General features: G+C 34.1%; 1 protein-coding gene and 1 pseudogene across 2 annotated transcripts in view; one reads left to right on the plus strand and one right to left on the minus strand.

Annotated features, from left to right (window-relative positions):
* YTHDC2 (YTH domain containing 2) overlaps positions 1-25,352 on the plus strand; it is a 68,869-nt gene that overhangs the window by 31,788 nt on the left and 11,729 nt on the right. The window contains exons 13-24 of the mRNA XM_021711653.1: positions 5,052-5,230; positions 5,471-5,567; positions 5,649-5,736; positions 5,822-5,902; positions 8,153-8,235; positions 12,264-12,369; positions 13,451-13,570; positions 13,872-14,144; positions 16,279-16,405; positions 18,598-18,803; positions 19,295-19,490; positions 24,540-24,649. Coding sequence (XP_021567328.1) covers positions 5,052-5,230; positions 5,471-5,567; positions 5,649-5,736; positions 5,822-5,902; positions 8,153-8,235; positions 12,264-12,369; positions 13,451-13,570; positions 13,872-14,144; positions 16,279-16,405; positions 18,598-18,803; positions 19,295-19,490; positions 24,540-24,649 — 1,666 coding nt within the window. The remainder of the gene's footprint in view (positions 1-5,051; positions 5,231-5,470; positions 5,568-5,648; positions 5,737-5,821; positions 5,903-8,152; positions 8,236-12,263; positions 12,370-13,450; positions 13,571-13,871; positions 14,145-16,278; positions 16,406-18,597; positions 18,804-19,294; positions 19,491-24,539; positions 24,650-25,352) is intronic.
* Positions 15,152-15,779, minus strand: LOC103258985 (annotated as a pseudogene). Its single transcript, XR_504210.1, has one exon. The product of XR_504210.1 is annotated as a fatty acid-binding protein, epidermal pseudogene (transcript).

A 25,352-nucleotide genomic window follows, 5' to 3' on the forward strand; every position in this document is an offset into this window, starting at 1 on the left:
AGAAACTCATTTTAGCTTTGGAACTTCTTAGGGGGCTCATTTAACAACCTTTGAAAGAAGCAATGAAAGAAAGGACTAAAAAAAATAGCAGAATTGGTTGAAATTCTCTGTGATAAATATTTAGAACTCCCGATACTCGTCTCCTCTGACATCAGATGATATCATTTTTCCATCTTGGCAGAAAATGGAAAGTTTATTAAATATTAGCCATAGAAGCTTTAGATTTGGAGTTACCAGGCATAGTGGGAAAGTGGGGGTGAGGTATCAAATTAACAAAAGGATTTAAGTGAAAGTTTGCAGACTGAAAGGGGAGATACCATTTACTCCCTTCCTCTTCTGTCCACTGTCACCTTTTCCTGTTTGAAGTTTATGTTCTTTGGCAGATAACTTGAGAATTCTTCCCTGGAAAAATAGACCAAGTCTTCAGAAAAGATTTAGAATGATAGGAGGTTTGGTATTTCTTCAATGAAATGATCATCTTTAGACCAGATGATTTAAAAAATCCCCAGCTGTGCACATGGAGTTTTTTGGTGCTTTACTTTTTAAAAATGAGCAAACTGCCAAGGATTGATTACCAGGTATTTGAGGGTAAATCAAACAAATGAAACAAGCAGCAGTAGCAACAAAAAACTCTGGAATGCAGATGAAACTAAGCAATAGTGACCAGAAGAAGACTTAAACAATAACTGTAATAGAAGATATTGCATTCATGAAACAAAAATAGTGTGCTATAAAAAGAAGAAAACAGGGCAGCCCCCCTCGGGTTCCCTCCTACTGTGGGAGCTTTTCTGTCCTCTCAATAAATCCTGCTTAAAAAAGAAAAAGAACAAAACAAACAATAGAATACAAATCTTTGTTCAGATTTCATCTTCATGAGGCCTGCCCGGAGTTGCCCTATCTGATATTGCAGTCTACCCCAGTACTGTTGATCTTCCTTAACCTGCTCTACTTTTCTTTGTTCTTGTGTCCTTAAACCCTACCATCCTCTGCTATGTAGTTTACCTATTTACTGTTGTCATTGGTTTATTATCTATCTCTTCTCCCTACTAGAATTTAGTAAGCTTCTTGTCTCCTTTATAGTAGACATTCAGTGGGTATTTGGTGAATGAATGAATGAATAAACAAGAAAGATTCTTATAACTTAAAAAATTATGATAGCAGAAACAAGTTCAGAAGAACTGCAAGATAAAGTTGAGAAAATTCCTTACAATATAGAGAAAATAGACAAGAGATGAAAAATTGTAGAAAAGATAAGAAACTTTGCTTTCCTATAAACTTTGTTAGGAAACTGTCAGAGAATGTGCTCTGTAAAAAAGAGAAGTGGGAAAAAAAACCCTAAAATGGAGAAAAACATAATCGGTCCTACTTAGGTGATAGGTAAAAGGAATGCTCAGGATGCTACAACAGAGGAGTATTTGTTGACAGCTGTCTAGCAGGCCTGATCCTACAGGAACAGAAGATGGAGGAGGTCCAGGAGGGAGGTCTCTGAGGGGGAAAAATTACTTGGCCTTTTTTATTCTATTAAAAAGCTTTGTGAATCTGTTGGAGAATTAGGAAGAATTATCAGTTCACAAAAACTAAGCGAATAAAAATTAGACAGTAATTACTCTAGGAAAAGCAAAAATTTGTACAAGAAAGGAGGTATAATGAATCATAGTTCATTATTTGTCTAAGAAGTAAATGTTTACCAAGTCATAGTAAAGGCTGAATGACGACTTAACAAAAATTGTAGAAACTGTTAGTGGTGAAAAGTATAGGGAAGTAGAGATAGTGACCTCATTTTTCATTTGTTGAAGATTCATAGATAATGACTAAATTGTTAAATTAACAAATAGCAAAAGAAGCATGTTGCTTAGAAATATGACAGGAAATACTAAAAGAAATGGTTATAACAATTGAAAGGTCCTGGGCAATGTGACTGGGTTTTTGTTATAACTTCTATAAAACCATTTGTTTATTAACATTAGGTTTATGTGTTGCTTTGATTTAAAAAAAATCAGAAGGGAAATACTTTAAAGATCCTATTAAGTCAATTTGACTATCTTATAGATAGAGATTTTTAGATAAATTTAGATTAGATATTTAGATAAATTATGTAGATTTTAGATTAGATATTTGAGGAAAACTAAATATTTAATGTAGTATAATACATTGATAGCTTCTGTTTTCAGCCTTTAAGAGTCTCAGTAAATAAAAAAAATGGAGTCTGAAGTTAAAATATATTAAAACATCTGTTATTCAAGAACATGTGACATGTTTTATTTGACCTGGGTTTTTGTACTTAATTCTATTGATGTTGTCTCAGGCATTAGAAGAAACAAGTGTTTTAAGTATGAAATTAATTGTGTCACTGAGTCTCAAAATTCTTGGTAGGTCCAAATGCTATTTCTGACATGTTTGGTTTTGTTGTTATTTCAATAGCAGCATCTAGAACTTGCAGTTCTTTTATTGTTAACACTTTGAAAGTTCCAGACAATCTTATGGTATTAAGTAGAACTCACTAGATACTACAGATTACCAAGTTGACCAGTTACTTGGACAATATTTTAATTATCCTGGCTAATTGGCCTTTCTTTTTATTTCATAGATCATGACATCATTGGTTATAAATTTCAAATATTTAACCCTTTGCACTTAGAAAATCTCACGGTTCACCTACCAGCAACTTCACCACTTATTTTTTTAACAAATAGTAAATAAATCACTTCATATTAAATAGTATATATTATTGGAACCAATTATTTTATTGTAGTGCTATTTGGCTTATAATGGAATTTTGGACATTGAAGAATTTACTTATGACAAAATCAAAATTTTATATAGTTTCTTTTTTTTTTTTTGAGTTGGGGTCCCACTCCGTCTCCCAGACTGGAGGGCAGTGGCATGCTTCTGGCCATCGCAGCCTCGACTTTGCTGGGCTCCGGCAATCCTTCCGCCTCAGCCTTCCACGTAACTGGAACTACAGGCGCACACTACCACACCCAGCTATTTTTGATTTTATTGTAAAGATGAGGTCTGACCAAGTTGCCTGGGCAGGTCTCGAACCCACAGGCTCAGGCAGTCCACTCGCCTCGGCCTACCAAAGTGCTGGGATTACAGACTGAGCCACCGAGCCTGGCCTATATCTTATTTTTTCTAATGGGTGGTAATGTGTGAAACAGTTGTCAATATATATTGCAGGTTCACTTACAGATGTGCAAAGTAATTTGTTTGATGTCTTCTACCTGGTGTTTTTCTATTCGAGCAGACAGTGCAGTCTTGTTTTCTTCCTCTCACATTAATAACATATAATTTATTGTCTAGTCTGTGTATCACTGTGAAAGCACATAACATATTCTCTTTCTACATAATGCCAGCTGATTTTTTAAAAAATGTATATCTCAGTATATATTCCATCTCTTTATTTGCTTTTTTATGCATAACTTCAAGGAATGAATAACTTCAAGGAAACATACATTTTTGAAGAATTTGTGCAGGCATAAGTTTGTCTTGTGTAACCACCAGCAATCTTTTTATATCCCCTGAGAGGGGTCATCTGAGTGATTTGCTAGATTTACGATGTTCCCTCAGAGGGTTTCAAAATTAAATATATTTTGTTTGCTGGGTTATTGATATCCAAAATTTATAGCTTTAAACAGAGAACATAATATGTTCTTCATTTACCTGTTTAACAAGTAAGAAACAATACACTGAGAATGTTTTAAAGTAGATATCAAACTTAAAAATACAGCAGTTATTAAGTTGCATATATTTTATGTTTTCCATATTGAAAACAGTCTTATATTTTTCTGCTAAGTTCTATAAGAGAGAGTGTGCTGAACTGAGCTTCCTAGAAATCCTACTGAAATTCCTAGAAATCCTATTGATAATTACTAGTGATGACAGTAGTTTATATTTTTCCATACAGGATGAAGAAGCAAAGCATTTATTTCAGTCATTTTTTCTGATTCTGGCTTTTGGAAAATTGTATAATGAACCTGCTTTTACTATGGAATTAATTAACAGTCACGTTAAGCTAGTATTGAGGGTCTTCTTTTTGTAAGTGTGAACTTTTCATCGGAATATTGTTTACAATAGTGAACAGTCAGAAACAACCTATTAAGAAAATATGGTTGTCAGAAGTTTGTTTTTTTAACAGCTTTATTGAAATATAATTTTTTTACCAGTCATCACCACAAACAATTTTAGAACAGTTTCATCACCACAAAAAGAAACCACTACTCATTAGCCATCACTTCCTATTTCCCCTCAACCGTCCTAGGGCTCCTTCAGCTATAGGCCAACCACTGATCTATTGCCTGTTTATATAGATTTGTCTATTCTGGACCTTTTATGTAAGTGGAACCATGTGATATGTGGTCTTTTGTGATTGGCATTTTACTTAGCATAAAAGATTCATCCATGTTGTAGCATTCTTTTTATTACTAATATTCCACTCTATGGCTAGACCAGTTTGTTTATATATTTGTCAATTGACAAACATTTGAGTTGTTTCCACTTGCTGACTATTATGAATAATACTGGCATGAACATTTGTGTACAAATGTTTATGTGGTTTTTTTTTTTTTCACTTGTATATATACTTAGGGGTGGAATTGCTGGGATGTATGGTAACTCTATATTTAACCTTTTGAAGAACTGCCATTTTGTTTTCCTAAGCTACTTCACCATTTTACATTTCTACTAGCAGTGTATGGGGGTTCCAGTTTCTTTATACCCTCTCTAACACTTGTTATTATCTTGTTGATTGTAGCCATCCTAGTGGGTGTGAAGTGGTGTTTCATTGTTTTAATTTATATTTCTCTGAAAACAAATGATGTTAAACATCTTTTGATGTGATTTTTAGGCCATTTGTATATTTACTTTGGAGACATGTCTTCAGATTGTGTTTCTCAAATTTACTTTAAATATGAATCATGTGCTTGAAAAACTAAAACCTGAATTCTATTATAGTTAGGACATTAAGTGCCACATACCTTCCTTAGAGCATATTGGAAATTTGAAGGATGTATTGGGTTAGTTACTCTTTTTAATATAAATCTTTTTTTTAGTGCTTCATTGGAATTTGGAAATCTAGATGAAAGTTCTCTGGTTCAGACAAGTGGAAATGATCTCAGTGCCGAAGACAGAGAGCTCCTGAAAGCTTATCATCATAGTTTTGATGATGAAAAAGTAGACTTGGATTTGATCATGCATCTTCTGTACAATATCTGCCATAGTTGTGATGCTGGTAAATAAGTATTATTTAAAAGAACTAGAGCAAAATATATGTTTTGATTTAAAAATTAATATTTTGTTGTGCAAATTTTTATATAGCACTGATAGTAATATTTGAATAATTGCATGTGTCATCTTACAAGTATGATAGTTTTCTAGTACTTTTGAAAATGTGCTATAGTTTTTTATAATTAATTCTGTTAATTGCCTCTGATTTCACAATGATGTTTAATATTAAAAAATCTTCCCCAAGGTGCAGTGTTAATTTTCCTACCTGGATATGATGAAATTGTTGGACTGAGGGATCGCATCCTATTTGATGACAAGCGATTTGCTGACAATGCACATAGGTAAGAGCTAAAGCTTTATGTTTGTTGCTGAAAAATAGCAGTCAGGTACTATAGTATATTTTCTCTTTGAATTGTCAACAGATATCAAGTCTTTATGCTTCATTCAAATATGCAAACATCTGATCAAAAGAAGGTATTAAAAAACCCTCCAGCAGGTGTTCGAAAAATAGTAAGCTTTATAAAAATCTTTAAAAATGTTTTATAAGTCATTGGTTCTGTTTTCATATTAACTATAAAACAATATCTTATTCCAGATCCTTTCCACCAATATTGCTGAAACCAGCATCACAGTCAATGATGTTGTCTTTGTTATTGATTCTGGTAAGGTAAAAGAGGTATGTATGAATAAGTTGTATTTTTACTTCTATGAAGAAGGTTAAGTTCCATTCCTATAAGCACTTTTGTAAGCAAAATTTACTTTAATGGAAAAATTTCTGGGTCTAGATGAATTTAGTATAGTAAATGTTTATTTCATCAAAGTAAATATTCTACCTTAAATAATTCAGTACATAAACTCTATTCTGTTATTTAAATAAATTATACAAAAAAATTAGCTTCTCACCAGCTACTGGGAAGAAAGTAAAGGGTTTGATTAGTTACAGTGAAAATGTTGTCAACTGTGTGGAAATTTGATTATATATTTTGTATGTTTTCCTCCTACATGTGGGCATGGAGCATGTCTTTCTTGTTCATTGTTATATCTTTAGTGACTTACATATAGTAGGTGTTCAAAAGATATTGAGTTCAAGAGAGCCATGCTGAAAGAGAGCAAACAAATACATAAACAAGGGTTCAACAAACTACAACCAACAGCTGCATTGGACTTACCACCTGCTTTTGTAAAAAAGATTATTTTGTAAAAAAGATTAAAAGCCACATCCACTTTTTTACCTTTTGTCTGTAGCTACTGCTTTCGCACTGCAAGGCAGTCTTGAGTAATTACAACAGATATCCTTTTGAAGCCTAAAATATTTACTCTTTGGCCCTATACCAAAACCTTTTCCTAACTCATAATATATATAAAAAAGGCAACATGTATTTTCTTTTCATATTGTAATGCCCAGCAGTTCTCCATGCCCTTAACTTTTAGTAGATTCATTCACTGAAAGAATGAAAATGATAGAGGTAATTGATTTTTCAGAGATATTATTTATGTCTTGGAAAGCAGAATATGTCTGTTTAGTGTATACAAATGATCCCTTTTAATGTGAAAAAATTAATTGCTTTATAATGTTTTCAGTGTAATTTTAAGGAATATTTTATAAAAATAAAATTTATTACAAAATTTGGCTGTATACATTATAGTTGGATACTGCAAAGGTGAAATAAATTTGTTTCATAATAGGATAATAATGAATATCATTATTAAAAATCTGAGCAGTGAGTCAATGAAAATTTAGATTTTATTGCCCTAAAATTATCTAAAGTGGATGAAATAGGTTTTGAATATTTTAGAAATTAATTCCTAAATGGGTACTATGAAAAGTTATTTTAAATACAAGATTAACAAATGTAACATTTTATTTGAAAATAACCAGCATATTTTCTAAAAATACTGTAGTTAAACTTTTATGAGAATATATTATTTGCTCTATATAGTTATCTTATGAAAGGAGCAGTATAAGTCACTGAAAGATTGAAATTTATGTCCTAGTTAGGCATGTATTTCTTGTTTTTTTTGTTTTTTTTTTGAGTTGGAGTCTCACTCGGTCGCCCAGACTGGAGTGCAGTGGCTGCTCCCGGCCACCGCAGCCTCGACCTGCCGGGCTCCGGCGATCCTTCCGCCTTTGCTTTCTGAGTAGCCGGAATTAAAGGCACGCGCTACCACGCGCGGCTAATTTTTTGATTTTATTGTAGAGATGAGGTCTCGCCTACCCAGGTGAGTCTCGAACCCGCGGGCTCAGGCAATCTACTCACCTCAGCCTCTCAAAGGCGCGGGATTACAGGCTGAGCCACCAAGCCCGGCAGCCATGTATTTCTTTAAAATATTTCTCTGCTACAAGTTTTCACTTTAGGTTATTTGAAGAAGTATGTGGGTAGTAATGGTTCTTTTTACTTTCTTCTCTGTGACTTACCTAGTAACTGAGCAGTGGAAGTAGTTAAAAATTATTCTTTTTGAGATAGGGTTAGTTTAGTGATTGTTGTTATTCTTACTCCTTCAGTTCAGTTCCCTGAAAAGTATTTCAGAAAATGTCTTACCCTAAACACTTGTATTCTCCACAATGATGTAAATCTGATGGAAGAATGACCTCAAGATAATAATAGATCAGTTCTCTCCAATCTTGATGTCTTATGGGAACTGGCTGCCATTATCCAGCTGTAGCAGAGAGAAACTAATAGCTCAGCAAAGCACAGAATAGGGAGGTTTTGCAACTCTTTTTAGTTTTGGTTTTTCATTCTTTTCCTTAGTGTGTTTGTTACCAGAAAATTTGGACTAAAAATAACTCAGTTCTCTGTTCTGATTATTTAATTGAGAGGAGACTTGGAATTAAATTTGTCATGTTAAAATATGTTGGTAACATTTCTTGCTATTTCCTCTTAAATACCTTTTATCTTTTAACATAAAGATGATTTAAATATTACAGAAATCCTTTGATGCACTGAATTTTGTTACAATGTTAAAAATGGTGTGGATTTCCAAAGCTAGTGCTATACAGCGAAAAGGCAGGTAATGTATATTTAATGTATATTCATCCAATTGCCTGTAAAATGAAAACAAATTCATATTTATCATGTATTCCACTTTCTATAAAATATTATTTTTCACATTAGTCACAATTTTTATATTATTTTTGCAAAGCCAGCCATTGTGATACTTTTTTAAAAAGTTGAATTTAGGTTATGTTAAAATTAAAAACTTTTACCTATTATAATTCACACTCGGATATAAGAAGCTTAAAAAATAAAAACAAAATTCTAAATATAGGTGATACAGGACAGAGGGCTAATTTCCTTATTATACAAAAAAATCCTTAAAATCAAATAAAGACCAGTAATCCAGTTAAAATGGATAAAGAGCAAAAACAGAGTTTACTACAATAAAGGGTATGCATGTCCTATTGATATATTAACCTCACATATACTGCTTCATATATACCAAGATAAATACAAATTAATGAGGTACTATTTATGAAAAAGTTTAACAGTACACACAACATAGTGACAAAAACATAGGCCTATAGACTTTCATATTGCTGATGGGATTGTAGATTTGTGTGACTTCTTCAGAGGGTAATTTGAAACTCTTCTTCCAAATCTACCCTTTGACTATGGATTTCACTTCTCATAACTTCTCCTGAGTATACTTGCACATTTGTACAGTGATGTATGGGGGAACCCACAAAATCCTAGAATTGTCTTTTGGTCCCTTGTAGTACAGGCTAGGTAAGTGTTCTAGGAGCCCACCGGCATCAGTGTACCAGCATTGGTGTGAGAGGTTGTGTTCGGATTCAGTGAATTTTTTGGGGGGGGAGATTATTTCAACATGTTTGCCCATTTCATGATGGCTGATTTATGAGTGCACCTGCCCACATCATGCTAAGTTTTCTGCAGTTTTTGACCAAAAACCAGCATGACCCCTGTGTCCCACTCTCCCTGTTCTCCTGATCTCACCCAGAGTGACTTTTTTGTTTCCCTGGATCAAAGTCCTCAAAGGAAAACATTTTGCCGATGTGGAAGAGGTGAAATAAAGAGTGGCAGAAATACTACAAGGCATCAACATTGACAAGTTCAAAAACTGTTTTAAGCAGTGGAAAAAGCATCTTGATAGGTGTATTGCATCAAACGAAGAGTACTTTGAAGGAGACTGAAGTATAAACATTCAAGAATAAATATATAATTTTTAATAAATAAATTCTCTTTTTTTGGGGGGGTCCCCCTTGTATGTTTAAGAATGTTTTTTGCAGGATTGTTTTAATAGTGAAAGGTCTGGGAATCATGTAATGTCCATCAATAGTGAAGTAATTAAATAAGTTATGTTATAGCCATATAGCCATATAATGGAATTCTAAGTAGCTGTTAAAAGAAAAAATGTAGATCTGTGTTTTCTTATACGGAATGAGGTTTTAGGATATATTGCTTTTTTTAATTTTAAAGAATTTTTTTATTTTAAAAATGTGGGGCACATTCAGAATTAGGTAGATAAGTGGTCATCATACAGGTAAAGTTTGGACCTCCTTTTGGTCTTCACTTCACCTAGGTTATGTTGTTAATTGAAGAAAGTAAGGTATAGAACATGTTTCTAGTAATCACTTACATTAAAAAAATAAAAGGGTATGCTTGTAGAAGTCTGGAAGAAACATTAAAAAACAATTCATGGTTGTTGACTCTGAGAACGAAGATTTGTGGAGTTCTTGGAGGAAGGAGGCAATTTTTATTTTACTTTTTTTTGCATTTGGTCATTTTAATATGTGCTTGGGTTACGTTTTCATTTTTAAAATGAAGGCAAGATTAAAAGGTAATTTTCATTAATTATTTAACTAATTTCTCTTGTATTTTAACTAGCAAGAAGACATCAATACTGACTTTAAAAGAATGCCCCATATACTGAAGACTTATATGCATTATTTCTGTACTTCGTAATTTCATAGAATGCCCGTGAGGGCTCTGTTATTGTTATTATGTCAGTTCTTTTATGACCAAGTGTGATACATTAAGCTGGACTTATGCGCTATTAATAATATATCATTGGAGGATAAAGGTCAGAAATTGTAGAAATTTTCATTTTCATTTTTTCAGTGAATATTTATTGAAAACCTTCACTGTGGAAGTGTTATGGACACAGTAATGATAAACTATAGTCTGATGGGTATAGTTGGAGGTAGAGTTCATGTTGCAGTCCATGCTGGAGTACAATAAATTAAGCAATTTTAATACTGTGTGATCTGTGCTGCAACTGGATAATGCTTTCAAAAGAGTTAAGACTGAATCTGAGGAAGAGTTGTGAAAAGACATTTCTAAAAAGTAGAGGGAAAGTATAAAAAAGACCTAAAGTCAAGGAAAGTTGTTTGAATGGAGTTTGGTTTAGAGGAATAGTGGAAAATGAGCTGAAAGGTAGCAACAAGTTCTTAAGGACCATTTTGAGTTTTCTCTATCTTTTTAAAAGAATGACATTTTACAGTATTCTTTCAGCTCTGGTGAATGGATCGGCGTAGACAAAAATGATGGTAGTAGGACCCAGTAAGCGGCACTTTCATTAATTCTTTTGTTTATGACGGGAGAGTTGAGAGTAGCCTGTATTGTTATAGTGATGATGGAAATAAAAATAGATAACTCAAGAATTATTAAAGAGGATAATATCGGTGATTTACAGTGTATCTAGGGAGTGAGCGTAAGAAATAAAGTGGAGTTAAGGATATCATCCAGGTTTTTGTCTTAGAAAATTGAAAGATTGTGCCATTATCAGGGGAAATGGGAAGACAGTTGGGGAGAAGAATTAACTTTTGGTTGTGTTGAGTTTGAGTTGGCTTTGGAAAATCTAAGTGGAGCTGTCTAAGAAACTTTGGATTATAATCTAGGACAGATGGAAATTGAAGTTGTGAGGATAATTAAAATCACTTTAGGAGAGAGGATATTGTAAGGAGAGTAGATGACTGAGGGTCCAACCTTGGAGGAACATCAACATTTAAGGATTGAGCAAAAATAGAAATCTCTCTGAGGAGGCTGGGTAAGTCAGATAGCTGAGAAGTACAGAGTAGGGAAATATGAAGGGTCTGCAGAAAGTTTATGAAAAATGTGGTATATCATGAAAAAACTATGCATGGAGTTCACATTTTTTTGCACCAAAATAAATTGATATTAGCCTGTTATAATGTGCCTAAACAGAATCTAGTTTGAGACACTAAAAAGGATAAGATTTCAGTTTGAAGAGATCCCTTATTAGAGCAACATGAATTTTGCTAAAATTGAACCAAGAGCAAACATTACATTTATGGTGAAACTTGGATGGAAAATAGTGAAATAATTGATGGTTTACAAAACGTGTTTGAGGACAGTGTCCCCAAAGAAATCAGCAGTTTACAAATGAATAGCTCATTGTAAGAAGGAATTAGATGATGTTAAAGATGAATCCTGCAATGGCAGACCATCCACATCAATTTGCAAGGAAAAACTTATTCTTGTTCATGTGTGAATTGAAGAAGACTGACAATGGCCAATACCATAGACATAACACTTGGTCTGGCTTACACAATTTTAATGGAAAAGTTAGACTTAAAATTTCCCATTTGATGGGTACCAAAAGTGTTGCATTCAGCTGCAAACAAGAGCAGAACTTAAACAAGTGGGATCAAGATCCTGAAGCAGTTCTTCTAAGAATTTTAACAGGAGATGAAACGTAACTTTACCAGTATAATCCTAAAGACAGCATAATCACAGCAGTGGCTACCAAGAAGTGGAAATGGACCAGTCAAGAGAAAAGGGCATAATAACAGTTTGTTGGGATGTTAAAGGCATTTTGCTTGTTGACTTTCTTCTGAAGGGCCAAGAACAATACTTATTATGAGAGTGTTTTGAGAATATTAGCCAAAGCTTTAGCAGAAAAAAGGATTTACAGAGGATAGGTAACAGAATAAGGATTCAAACTCAGATGACCTGATTCTGGTTCATTTTCTGTCTCCTAAATCACATTGCTTTTACAGTTTCTTTATTATAACTCTTATTTGTTGTTTGAGTCTTAATCTTGTGTTTTATTTTCAGGGCGGGGCGGTGTAGACCTGGAATTTGTTTCCGTCTGTTCAGTAGGCTCCGATTCCAGAATATGTTGGAATTTCAGACTCCAGAACTTTTGAGAATGCCATTACAGGTAGAAAATTATTGAATTCTAAAAGACTTTTTGTGGGTACGGAAGAGAGGGCCATTTCAACTTCTGTGAACGTTTGCTAACTTCATGAAACAGCCAGACACTGTAGCTTCCAGTGAAAACTACCAGAACTGCTTAAATTTTATTCTTTGGTGTATTGGACTAGATGCTGGCTTTCAAACCTTTAAAGAGATGTAGGATCATGTTTTTGACATCCCTATATCTAAGGTGATTTCCTACTTCCCAGTGTCTATTTGTGATTTTCTATTCCTCTTGAGATAAAATTAAAAATTCTTAACAAGAGCCTGAATTACCTGCTCCTACTTGTGTCTCTAGTTTTATGCCTTGTCATTTATCCTCTCTTACGTCAGTAGTTTTAGTTTCTCAAGCACATCTAGCTTCCTTCCACCTTAGGGCTTTCACATATACCACCCCTTCTCCCTAGACTCCTTTCCCTAATTCCTTTTACAATTATTCCTACTCAATCTTTACATCTTAATCTAAGTGTCACTTCCTCAGGAAATTTATCTTTAGCTGCCCATGGCTTGCCTTTTCTGAATTTGGTTAAATCTTGTTTTACCTCTTTAGCTCCCCATAACCTTCATAGCACTTCTCATAATTGTAATTAAGTAGTTAATTATATAATTCATTATTTTGTTATTCACACCATGAGAGCAGATGCTTGTGTTCTTTTTCTTCAGTTTGCTGCATAGTGCCTTGCACTTAGAAAGCACTTAAATATTTGTTGAATGGATAACAGATTCTAGAATGTAGTAAGTATGAAGAGGAAAAAAAATATATATTTTTTGGACAGTCACTCTGATTGTTACGTATAAGAACTGTGTGAGATGTTGCCAGTGAGGGCAATGGTAATCTTGGTATGAATTGATGGAAAGACGGTTCTGGCATCTAGAGCAAAGCATGAGCTCATCTTTCATAGAAAGACATTGTTCCTTCAGCTATTCATTCTAATTAGAGAGTCTACTAATATGTGTTTAGCAACTACAGTTCCCATGATTTCTTTAAATATGAGTCAATATTCTTTTCAATTTTTAAAAAATTATTTAACTGTTTTGATTTATAGGAACTTTGCTTACATACCAAGCTGTTAGCCCCAGTTAATTGTCCTATTGCTGATTTCCTTATGAAAGCTCCTGAACCTCCACCTGCTTTAATTGTAAGAAATGCTGTACAAATGCTTAAGGTTGGTGTCTTAGTTTTATTTTATCTGACTTTTTTACTTGAAATTTAAACTGAGGATATGTCTTAACTAATTTTGTACTTAAAAAAATTATTTTAAATTTTATGTACCTTGAATAATACTCTCATGGTAATTAGAGTAAGACAGTAAGTATAGTTCTTTTATATATTAGAAGCAAATTTTTTTTTTTTACAAGATGTGGTAGCAAAAGAAAACTTATATTCTCTTAAGGGTTTTGAAGTATGTGGTTGGTTAAGCATAGTTTTTATTCATGTCAAATTCTGTTCTATATCCTTTTATTTAGATAATAGATGCAATGGATGCATGGGAAGATCTGACTGAACTTGGGTATCATTTGGCTGACTTGCCAGTAGAACCGCATCTTGGTAAAATGGTTCTGTGTGCTGTTGTTTTAAAGTGTCTGGACCCCATCCTTACAATTGCCTGCACGCTAGCTTATCGAGATCCTTTTGTACTACCTACTCAGGCCTCTCAGAAACGTGCAGCTATGCTTTGTAGGAAACGTTTCACTGCAGGAACTTTCAGTGACCATATGGCACTTCTCAGAGCATTCCAGGTACTATTGCTGTTGTTTTATTTCTGAAAATGCTGCTGGTTAAACACATTGCTGGGGCAAATGTGGCAATTTCTTAAATTTATTTTAAATGGCATTAATTTTGTTTCATTATGAAGTCACATATTATAGTCCGAAAAAATATCTTCTTGCTATTAATATGTTAAAATTTATCAGATTTTCTTTTTCTTCTCATTTTCTTTTTGTAGAAATATGTGTATATATATTTATATTTATACTTGTATTAAATACTGAGTTTCTTTAAATCATGTCTTTGGCAAGGAAGGCTCTAAAATTTTAACTAAGAGGCATTGTGCGTTATTTAAAGTGTATAGAACAAAGTTTAGAAGAAAAATATCTTGAATTTAGTATTTACTTACTGATTTCTTTAGAGTATACCTTTTTCCTGTGTGCTCATGACACCTTCCTAAGAACATGTTATAAAGCAAAATACAAAAGTCACGTAAAACCTTTTCAGATAATAGTAATGAGAAATTGAAGAAAGAGAGAAATAAGAAAGACAAGTCAAGTAGGACAGTGAGGAAGAGATGAGATGTAATTTAGAATTTCTGATATATGAGGAAGAATATGCTATTTCTTAAAAAGGTAGATATTTTATTTATTCTTAAGTCTTCTTGAATGTAGACTGTGCCTATACATTTTTTAAAATTTAACTTTGTTTATGCAGAAAGTACTCTTTTCTAGGCATACAGGATTTTTCCAACCCAGAAATAATTTTAAAAAATAATTACAAGCCCTTTTGTCAGCGTTACTGAACAGTGGATGACTTTTGTTATTAATTGGGTGTAGGAGATACCCAGATCTGTTGAGTGATAAGTAGAGGGAGAGTTGGAGTAGAATTCCTGTTTGTTCTTTGCTTTTCCTCAGCACTTTCAAAAGCAGAGAGGATAAATTACTGCTTTGGGTTTTCTGTTATATTCCAAAGCAAAAGAGAACTAATTTTCAAAGGGGAGCTTTTTTATACTGCATATATGATGGCCTCTAGAATCTTTTTTTTTTTTTTACTAGCACAAACACATTTATTTATTAACCAAAGGGATGATCCTAATTAAATCAACACTTTGAAATAATTGTATGTAAAATGTTTGTGATAAAGATAACTGAACACAGTAATGAAAAAAAAAAGAAGCATTATGGAGATTTGCTCATTGAACTGAGCTCGTTCATTCTCATAGCTAATTCCTGTCCAAAGTGATGATGGAATTTTTATTCTACTTTTTCATAGACCCAAGTACAGGTGACATTGTTCATGACACAGTCCACCACTAATTTATCATCTTTTAACTTTCTTGTTATTGTGCTTTCCTTCCCATCCCACTCCTGATGTTGAACCAATGCGCCATCTGTAAAGTTGCAGACGGTCTGAGTTTTTCTGCCGTCAACCGTAGTTTCTTCAAACTTCTCTCCCAGTGTACAGGAAAACTGTGTTGTTTTCAAAATGCTCTCGGTTTTTATGGTGAGGTTTTTGCCATCACAAGTGATGATACAATCTGGCTTGGCCATTGCACCCATTTTTCGCAGACCTAATCCCACTCCTAGCTCCTTCATGTATTCATCAAAGCCTTTGCTGTCCGTCAGGCGCCATCTTCCTACCAGCTGCTGAACGGTGGCCATGGTGGGCGCGGAGGGGGGGGGGGGCGTGCAGAGCGAGCAGCGCAGGATTCCGCGTGGGGTGCGTGCTGTGCCGCCTCTAGAATCTTACTTTCCATTCTCAGATCAATTCCAGGGTTGATATAGAGATTATTTTTGGAAGACAAGAGTGGCAGTATTCTTAGATATAAATGTGTTATGTATGGCTTAGTTGAAATCTCCTATACTTTTGTGAACTAAAATTAGTAGATGCACCTGAGAAGGTAAATATTTTTATATAGCTGACCATTCAGGTTACTTGACACTTAGTTTTTATTGGGATTTTATAAACTCAATGGTTTTCATATAATTTGAGTATAAATTAACTAATGTTACATTTTATTTGATCATAAAGTTTTAGATTCTATGGAATAATTAGAATAAGGAGAATTGACCTTGAGTAATTAGTGTAGTGGGTTTCAGTTACTTTGTTGCCTCACTAAGAAGTGGTTGGTAAATGTATCTCGTTATGTAATTATTTTTATAGGCATGGCAGAAAGCACGAAGTGATGGGTGGGAGCGAGCCTTTTGTGAGAAAAATTTTCTTTCACAAGCTACTATGGAAATAATCATAGGCATGAGAACACAGTTGCTTGGTCAACTTAGAGCATCAGGTAAAGTTTTTCTCCAAAGAACCTGTTTAAACCACTGAGAATACCCTGCCTAAACCTCATAGGATTTCTCGTGTTAACTGACACCATCTATTATTTTTATGACATGTTGTATATCTTGTATTCATGAACTGATTTGTAGACTTTTAGATGACCTCAACTTCTGTTTTTTGATGAAAATAATAATTTTGTAGAAACTGTGGTTGAGAAATAATATGAACAGAATCTATGCTCTCTTGATATTTTTGGCAAATGAGCAATTTATAAAATATTTGTTGGCAAAGATCAACATAGATCTTATTATATATTGTTTTATCAATATTAATATCAATTATTTAGTTTCATGACATAGGAATTTAAAATTTTAAGTAGATTGAAATGAATGGTGATCTTTATATTTCATTTTTGGAATACTAAAACAATTGGTAATCACTTGAAGACACTGGTTTTGTTTTTTGTTTTTTGTTTTTAAAGAGGATACCAGTATGCCTATTTCCTTTTAGAATTGCTGTTATGAATTTTTTTTTTTTTTGAGTAGCATAGTACATTGAAGTGATAGTCAAAACAAAAGTACCAGAGCCTGGATTCATGGATTAGTTGAAGTGCCAAAGTAATATAAAGAATGAACCAGAGAATTTAAGAGTTGGTTTGAATATGGGGAAATATAAAGGACTTTCAAATAAGAATTAATATATGAGGGGGATCCAAAAAACTCAATTATTTTTTGGAGGACGAGCCCCTTGTAGTATACTCGGAATTTGTTCCTCTGGATCAAATGGTCAACCAGAGTTTTTATCTGGAAGTTTTGAGAAGGTTGTGTCATGATTTGCAGAAGAAATGTCCCAAGTTGTGGCACACAGGTGACTTGTTCTTCCGTCATGACAACATACCTGTCCAAACTGTGTTGCATGTTTAGCAGTTTTTGACCAAAAAGGTCAAGACCCCTGTTGCCCACCGTTCTTAATTAACCAATCTCGGCCTGAGTGGCTTTTGTTTGTTTTCCCGGATGAAAAAAGTCCTCAAAGGGAAACATTTTGCCAATGTGGAAGAGGTGAAACAAAAAATGGCAGAAGCATTACAAGGAATCGAAAAGATGAGTTCAAAAACTGTTTTTTGTTTTTTGTTTTTGAGTTGGAGTCTCACTCTGTCACCCAGACTGGAGTGCAGTGGCCATTCCCGGCCACCGCAGCCTCGACCTGCTGGACTCCGGCGATCCTTCCGCCTCAGCCTTCCAAGTAGATGGAACTACAGGTGTGCGCTACCACACCTGGCTAATTTTTTGATTTATTGTAGAGATGAGGTCTCGCCAAGTTGCCCAGGCGGGTCTCGAACCCGTGGGCTCAGGCAGTTCACTCACCTCAGCCTTCAAGGCGCGGGATTACAGGCTGAGCCACCGAGCCTGGCTCAAAACCTGTTGTGAGTAGTGAAAAAAAGCATCTCAATATGAGGTGTGTTGCAATATGAGGTGTGTTCAAAGTAGAAAATACTTTGAAGGTGACTGAAGTTTAAACCTTTAAGAATAAATACACAATTTTTAAAAAATAAAAAAATTCCAGTTTTTGGGTCCCCCTCATATATTTACTGACTTTACTTTCAGAATTAGTGTCTGTCATAACCAAAATGTTATTAATACCAGCCAGAACAATGGATTGGGTTTCCAGCTGTGAATTTATTATGTTTCTGGCAGCAGCTTATGAGGAACTTTATTGCAAAAATGTGCATTTAAAAAAAATTTCTTAAAAAAAAATCCTTTGCCCCCAGTAAATCTTGTGAGGAGATTCTGTTAATTATTGTGAAATTCGAGTACATTAAGCTTATATGAGTTGCACAATTTTTTTGTAAAAAAATAACTTAATGACTGGGCACAGTGTCAGCACTTTGGGAGGCTAAGGCGGGAGGATCACTTGAGGCCAGGAGTTGAAGACCAGCCTAGGCAACATAGTGAGACCTCGTCTCACAAAAAGTAAAAAAAAAAAAAAAAAAGTCTGGCATGGTGGCCCCTGCCCGTAGTCCCACCTACTTGGAAGGCTGATGCAGGAAGATCACTTGAACCTAGAAGTTGGAGGCTACAGTGAACTGTGATTGTGTCACTGTACTCCAGCTTTGACAACAGACACATAACAGCAACAATTTCTAAAATATCTTTTGTACAATAGAAAAAAATTGGTGTGGTTTTTTTTTTTTCCCTCCTCTAGGTTTTGTTAGAGCACGAGGTGGTGGTGACATTCGCGATGTTAACACAAACTCTGAGAACTGGGCTGTCGTTAAAGCTGCGTTGGTGGCAGGCATGTATCCTAATTTAGTCCATGTGGACAGAGAGAATGTAGTATTGACAGGGCCAAAGGAGAAAAAAGTACGCTTTCATCCCACTTCAGTTCTCAGCCAGCCTCAATATAAAAAGGTAAATCATCTTTAATGCTCTTAAGTCTTGAGATTAAAAGTAGATAGTTGAAGATGAACGAAAAATGCTCCAAAACCCTGCCTGCTTTATAAAGTTAATTAGGCCAGGTACAGTGGCTCTTGCCTGTAAACCCAGCACTTTGGGAGGTTGAAGCAGGATGATGGCTTAAGCCCAGGAATTTTAGACCAGCCTGAGCAATATAGTGAGACCTCATCTCAAAATAAAAAAAAAAAAGAAATAAAAATAAGTTAGTTAGTTATAGACATTTAATTAAATGTTGGAACAAAACTGATTGAATCTTGAAGTTAGAAGAGGTAATGAGTTTAAGTAATGAGCACTTTTGTAGAAACTGCATGAACAATTACTTGTTTTAATTTTTGCTTGGATGCTAATATATATCATCATTTCTTTGAGGAACTTTTTACATTTTAAAAGTGTTCCCAATAAATTAGATGATAAATATAGTTAACAATTATTTATTTTCCTAATAGATTCCTCCAGCCAATGGTCAAGCTGCAGCAATTCAGGCACTGCCCACAGATTGGCTTATCTATGATGAAATGACAAGAGCCCATAGAATAGCGAATATTAGATGCTGTTCAGCAGTGACACCTGTCACTGTATTGGTATTCTGCGGACCAGCTAGGCTAGCAAGTAATGCTCTTCAGGAACCTTCATCCTTTAGAGGTAAATGCATTATAAAAGATACGCAATTATATTTGAAATGCATTTTTTCTTTTTACTGAACCAAACAGCTTGTGAAATTACAAAAGTTTATATAGTAGCAGCACCATTTTGATATACTACTAATTAGGAAATACTAAGATATAACTACCATTCTTGAAACTGGTTTCTAAGATAACTCGATATTGATTTGGGCATTTTTGATTGATTTTTACTAATGGGAAGAAGTTTTCTTTTTCACTTGAAATTAAATGATAGTTTACCATAAATAAGGATAATTATTTTTAAAAAAATAATAGTTACCTATGATTCCATTACCCTTTTGCTAACACTTTTTAATGTTATATTTTTTCTGTTTGTTTATATATTATAAATTAATTCACCCTCACTGTTATTTTATATTCTGCTCTTTTCATCATACAGAATACAAAAAATTTTTAATATTTCATATTGATGGCTGTAGAATAGTGTATCACATTGAAGTGTCATAATGCATTTTCATTATTTCTTTTCAGTTGGATATCTATGATTTTGAATTTTTGCTACTCAGTAATTTAGCAAATACTTACTGAGCACCTAGTATAAGTCAGGCACTGTGCTAGGCATTGAGGGTGTAACAAAACAAGGTGTTTCTGTCCTCTGGAATTTACATAGTAGTGAGAGTAGAAAGGCAGTAAAAAAGTAAATAATCTGCATGATGCTATCAAGGAAGTACTAAGAAGACTGCCTTGGGGTGACCTACTTTAGAAGGCAGCCTAGACACGTTTCTCCAAGGAGATGAGATTTAAACTAGACCTGAAGTATGAGAAGAAGGCAGCTGTGTGAAGAAACAGAAGTATGCTGTAGGTAGAGGAAGATGGAAAGCCCCAAGATTCTGTGATAGGAAATGATCTATGAAAGAAAGACTGTGTGATTGGAGTGCAATGATTTATGAAAGAGGACAGTGAGATAAGGCTGAAAGAAAAGCGTGGACTTATAGTAGATTCAAGGGTAGTCTTTGAAGGGTTTTAAGTAAGGGAGTGACCTGATGTAATTTATGCTCAAATGGCTCATTTTTGCTAAGGGGATGAATTACTGGAGGGACACAAATTCAAGAGTGGAGGCAGGTAGAAAGCTCTTGCAAACTCTTATCACTAATGACAATGGCTCAGAACCAGGATAATGGCAGCTGATATGAAGAGACGTAGTTGTAGTAGTTTGCTGAATAATGATGGCACTTATTTGAGATTCAGAAAACTGGGAGGAGCAAGTTGTGTGGGGGATTATCAGGAGTTCTTTTTAGACATGTTAAGTTTGAAATGGCTAAGACAGCCTAAGTGAATTTTTTTTAGGCGGTAGTTGATTATACATATCTGGAGCTCAGGAAAGAGGTCTGGGTTAGCAATATAGATTTGGAAGTCATCAGCTTGTAAATAATATTTAAAGACATGAGAATGGATTTTCTTGTATAAATTTGAGTAGGTAAATTTGTTTTAAGAAAGGAGTGGCCACCTCTAATGTTACTTTGAAAGAATGAAAAAGAAACATGGACTGAAAATTGTATATTGTATTTGGAAGTATGGCAGTCACTGATGACCTTGACAACAGTAGTTTCAGTGGAATGATGGCCCAGAGGGGTTGAGTTTTTATGGAGAAAGTAGAAGTAGCATGGTAGGTAATTCATGGGAGTATGGACAAGGTTGGGGGCATTTGTACATTGATAACTTTGTCTGTGTTTCCTTTTGCTTTCATTCATTCAATATTTTTCTTAGAATAAAATTCTTTGAAGTGAAAATTACTCAGTAAAAGTTTATGAGTATTATTTATGGTTCTTCCTCCATACCCATTCATAGTAAGGCCATTAAGAGTGAATTTCCTTGGAACTATGCCATAATTAGGTGTTGGTTTTAAAAATAAAATATTTAAAGATTCCTTACATTTGTACTTTAATTTTATTCCTGTCGAAAAGAAATACCTCTCCAAGCATTTGTTTATATTTCCCTTTAGTTGAGTTGTTCATTTCATCTCTTGCCCATTTATTTGCATGAGTATTGATGTTTTACTTAAAAATTTGAATTATAGCTTTGATTTTAAAGATACTAGCCTTAGTCCGGGCACAGTGGCTCAATCCTGTAATCCCAGCACTTTGGGAGGCTGAGGCAAGATAATTGCTTGGGTCTAGGGTTTTAAGACCAGCCTGGGCAGCTTGGTGAAACCTCATCTCTACAGTAAATCAAAAAAGTTATCTGGGCATTGTGGCACGCTCCTGTAGTTCCAGCTACTTGGAAGGCTTTGGCGGAGGGATGGCCTGAGCCCAGTGATTGAGGGTGTGGCGGCGGTGAGCGCGCCACTGCGCTCCAGTCTAGGCGACAGAGTGAGACTCCAATTCCAACTTAAAAAAAAGGATACTGACCTTTATCATATTTAGTGTATTTTGTTATCCATTTTAATTTTACATATTTTGAGTTCTGTGTTTTGATTATTGTATTTTCAAACCGAATAATCTTTTCATACGCTATTCACCTCCAAAGCTGGGAAAGATTCATTCCTTCACCAATGTGATAAGTATTGTTTTTGTTTTCTCTAATTTGAATTCTTTTTAAGAGACAGGGTCTTGCTTTGTTGCCCAGGCTGTAGTACAATGGTGCAGTCATAGCTCATTGCTGCCTTAGTGATCCACCTGTGTCAGCCTCCCAACTAGCTAGGACTATAGGCTCACACCACCATGCCCAGCTAACTTTAAAAATTTTTTTGTAGAGACAGAGGTTTCTCTATGTTGCCTAGGCTGAGCTGGAACTCCTGGCCTCAAGTGATCCTACCGCCTCAGTCTCCAAGGCATCGGAATTACAGGTGTGAACCACCATGTCTAGCCTGTAATCTTATTTTTAAGATTTATTTTTGTTAACCAAGTTGAATTGATTCTGATTTAAAATGTAGTTCTAATTTTTTCCAAGCACTTACCCCTCATCTGCATCATTTACTAAATAATTATGTATCCTTTTTTAGAAAGCTTACATGATTACATGTTAAATTTGGCATCCTTATCTAAACTTTCTGTATACACTGTTCCTTTTCACTTTTGCTTTTATATTGTACCTTCTTGTTTAGTATTTTTGTCTATTTGTTAAGTTCTAATATCTGGTAGTAGAGGATCTACCTGTAAGTCCTTGCTTCCTTTCTGTTAGCAAGCTATTCTTTGATAATCTTACATTTTGTTTATAGTGAATATTTACTAGGTATCTTCTTGTAATCCTTTCTGCAAGCAGAAATTCTTTTGTGTTTTAATTTAGTGTGTGCTTCCAGGAAGTTTAGTAAGTTTTATTTATACCTTCTCTTAAATTTATCTTAAGATTATTCAGCAATATTTTTTTTTGGTGACTTTCATAAAGGTTGGGTATATTTCTTAAGATGATTCTTAGGATTTTTTTGTTGCTAATTTTCAATTGTTTATGGTGAATGGGTTCTTTTTGTGTAATGTTCCTGATCTTGCTTAATAGAACATTATTGCAAGCATTATTATATTTTATTTACTCTGTACTGTATAAACCTAAATCTTATTAATCCTTTGGGTTTTCTATTTATTGTATTATTATCTTCAGGTAGTAATACTTTCATTTATTATCAAAATTTATTCCTTTTCTTTTTTAATACATTGGAGTACTGTATTAATGACCTACTTTGTCTTGTTGAATTTTAGATGTTTAAATCTAAAGTTGGGCTGGGCATCGTTGCTCATGCCTATAATCCCAGTACTTTGGGAGGCTGAGGTGGGAGGATTGCTTGAGGCCAGGAGTTCAAGACCAACCTGGGCAACATGGCGAGACTTTGTCTCTCTTTGAAAGAAAAAAATAATTCTAAAGTTGTACCATTGATTATAATGTTAACTTTTGTTTTAATAAAGGTGTTTCTATTAAATTAGAGAAGTTTTTTGATGTTTTTATATAAAAAATGTGCTGAATTTATTAAACAGCATTTGTGCAATTGTCATATAATCAGAATTCATTTAGCCTATAGATGTAATGTATAGGTGTTCTTGTGGAACTGTTATGTTTGTTCCTGCAATAAACTTTCCTTGGACTATATAGGATTTATAACATTGCTAGATATTTACTAGCATTTTATTTAAAAGTGTAATATTCTGTTCATTGGTGAGTCTGACCTGTGGTGTGACCTTGTGCACATTCAGGTATCTAGTTTTTAGGTGTTACCAGGTTTTATAGTTAGGTTTAGATTTGTACCATTACAGGAATTAGTCATTATTTGATTCCATGGACATTTGAGGGACTTGGTGTCTTGGATTTCTTTGTGAATATATTTGATTTCTTCCTTAAATATGTTTGGGTTTTTCTATTCTCCTTTTTATTTTAGTAATATTTTTGTAGAAAATAATAAACTTCTTTAAAGATTTTAAATATTTTTAATTTTATAATTATACATAATACCTATTTTTAGTTTGTATTAATTTTGTATTTCTTTATAATACCTTTGTATCAATTTTTATAATCTTATTTTCACTTCTGAAGTTGTAGATAGATTTGTGCTTTTATTAAATTTATAGAGTGTTGTTTATTAGTCTTTTGGATTATAATTTTAACTATTATCATTTTGTCTTTCACTTTTCCTTTTTCCGTTTTCTGTTTTTCTTTGTTTTATGGTATTTTTCTAAAGTTTACAGTTTTTAGTATTTAAATTAAAGCCTATGCATTTATATGAGCATTGCTTTGAGCACCTTCCATAGGTCTTGATTTGTAGTATATTCGTACCTTTCTTGACTTATGTTCCTCGTTTCCTCTTCATCTAGTTATTAAAGATTATGCTTCAGTTTTTAAGTTGTCTTTTTTGCTTGCTTTATTGCATTGTGATTAGAGATTGTAGTCTTCAAATTGTCCTTTTTTTCTCCATTTAAATATTGAGATTTAATTTGTGATCTTTTGGTTTTGGAGCACTTCCCACACAAATTGTTAGTACGTCAGGAAGATTTGTGTAATGAAGAATATCTATTCTGTGTACTTTTTTGCTATAATCTGAGATGGTAAAAGTGATTCTTTTTTCTTCCTTTATGTGTAGGGACAGCAGATGGCATTCCCAATGATAGTAGTGATAGTGAAATGGAGGACAGAACTACTGCTAATTTGGCAGCCTTGAAACTTGATGAGTGGCTCAGTTTCAAATTAGAGCCAGAGGTAAGATGCTTTCTAGTAATGTAATAAATTTACTTCAATTAGTGTGAATTGATATACAGTATGGTAATAATTTTATCTTCAGTCTTGAGCCCTTAGTAATAGAGAATACAGCTTGTTTTTTAATTTTCATAGGACCCTCGTGCATTCTCTGTTATATCAGTATTTATTCCAACAAAGGACTTGAAAAACTTAGGTGTGGCTTAGTATATAAATAAGGTAATTGTATTTGTTTGTACTGCTGTTACAGAATATCACAGACTGAGTAATTTATAAAGAACAGAGATGTATTTCTCACAGTTCTGGAGGCTAGTGAGTCTAAGATCAAGGTGCCAGCATCTGGTGAGAGCTACTGAACCCTGCATTCTTTGGAGGGAAGAAATGCTGGGTCCTCATAATGGCAGAAGGTAGAAGGGTAAGAGGGGATGAACTCCCTACGTCAAACCCTTTTAAAGTGCACCAAATGCCATTTACAAGGCCAGGCCCTCATGACAAAGTCACCTCTCAGAGTTCAACACCTCCTAGTACCGGTTCATTGGAGATTAAGTTTCAACATGAATTTTTGGAGGGGACAAAAACGTACAAACCATAACAGGATTATGTGAAATTTCTGGATATATAAGAACACATTGAGTATTGGGCACACAAGAACTCCCTTTATTTTGTATAATGCTGTTTCTGGGAGAAAGATATGATTCCCTTTTCA

The sequence above is a fragment of the Carlito syrichta genome, unplaced genomic scaffold (assembly GCF_000164805.1).
Source record: "Carlito syrichta isolate Samal-C Ts95f unplaced genomic scaffold, Tarsius_syrichta-2.0.1 Scaffold302431, whole genome shotgun sequence".
In the NCBI taxonomy this organism is placed as follows: Eukaryota; Metazoa; Chordata; class Mammalia; order Primates; family Tarsiidae; genus Carlito; species Carlito syrichta.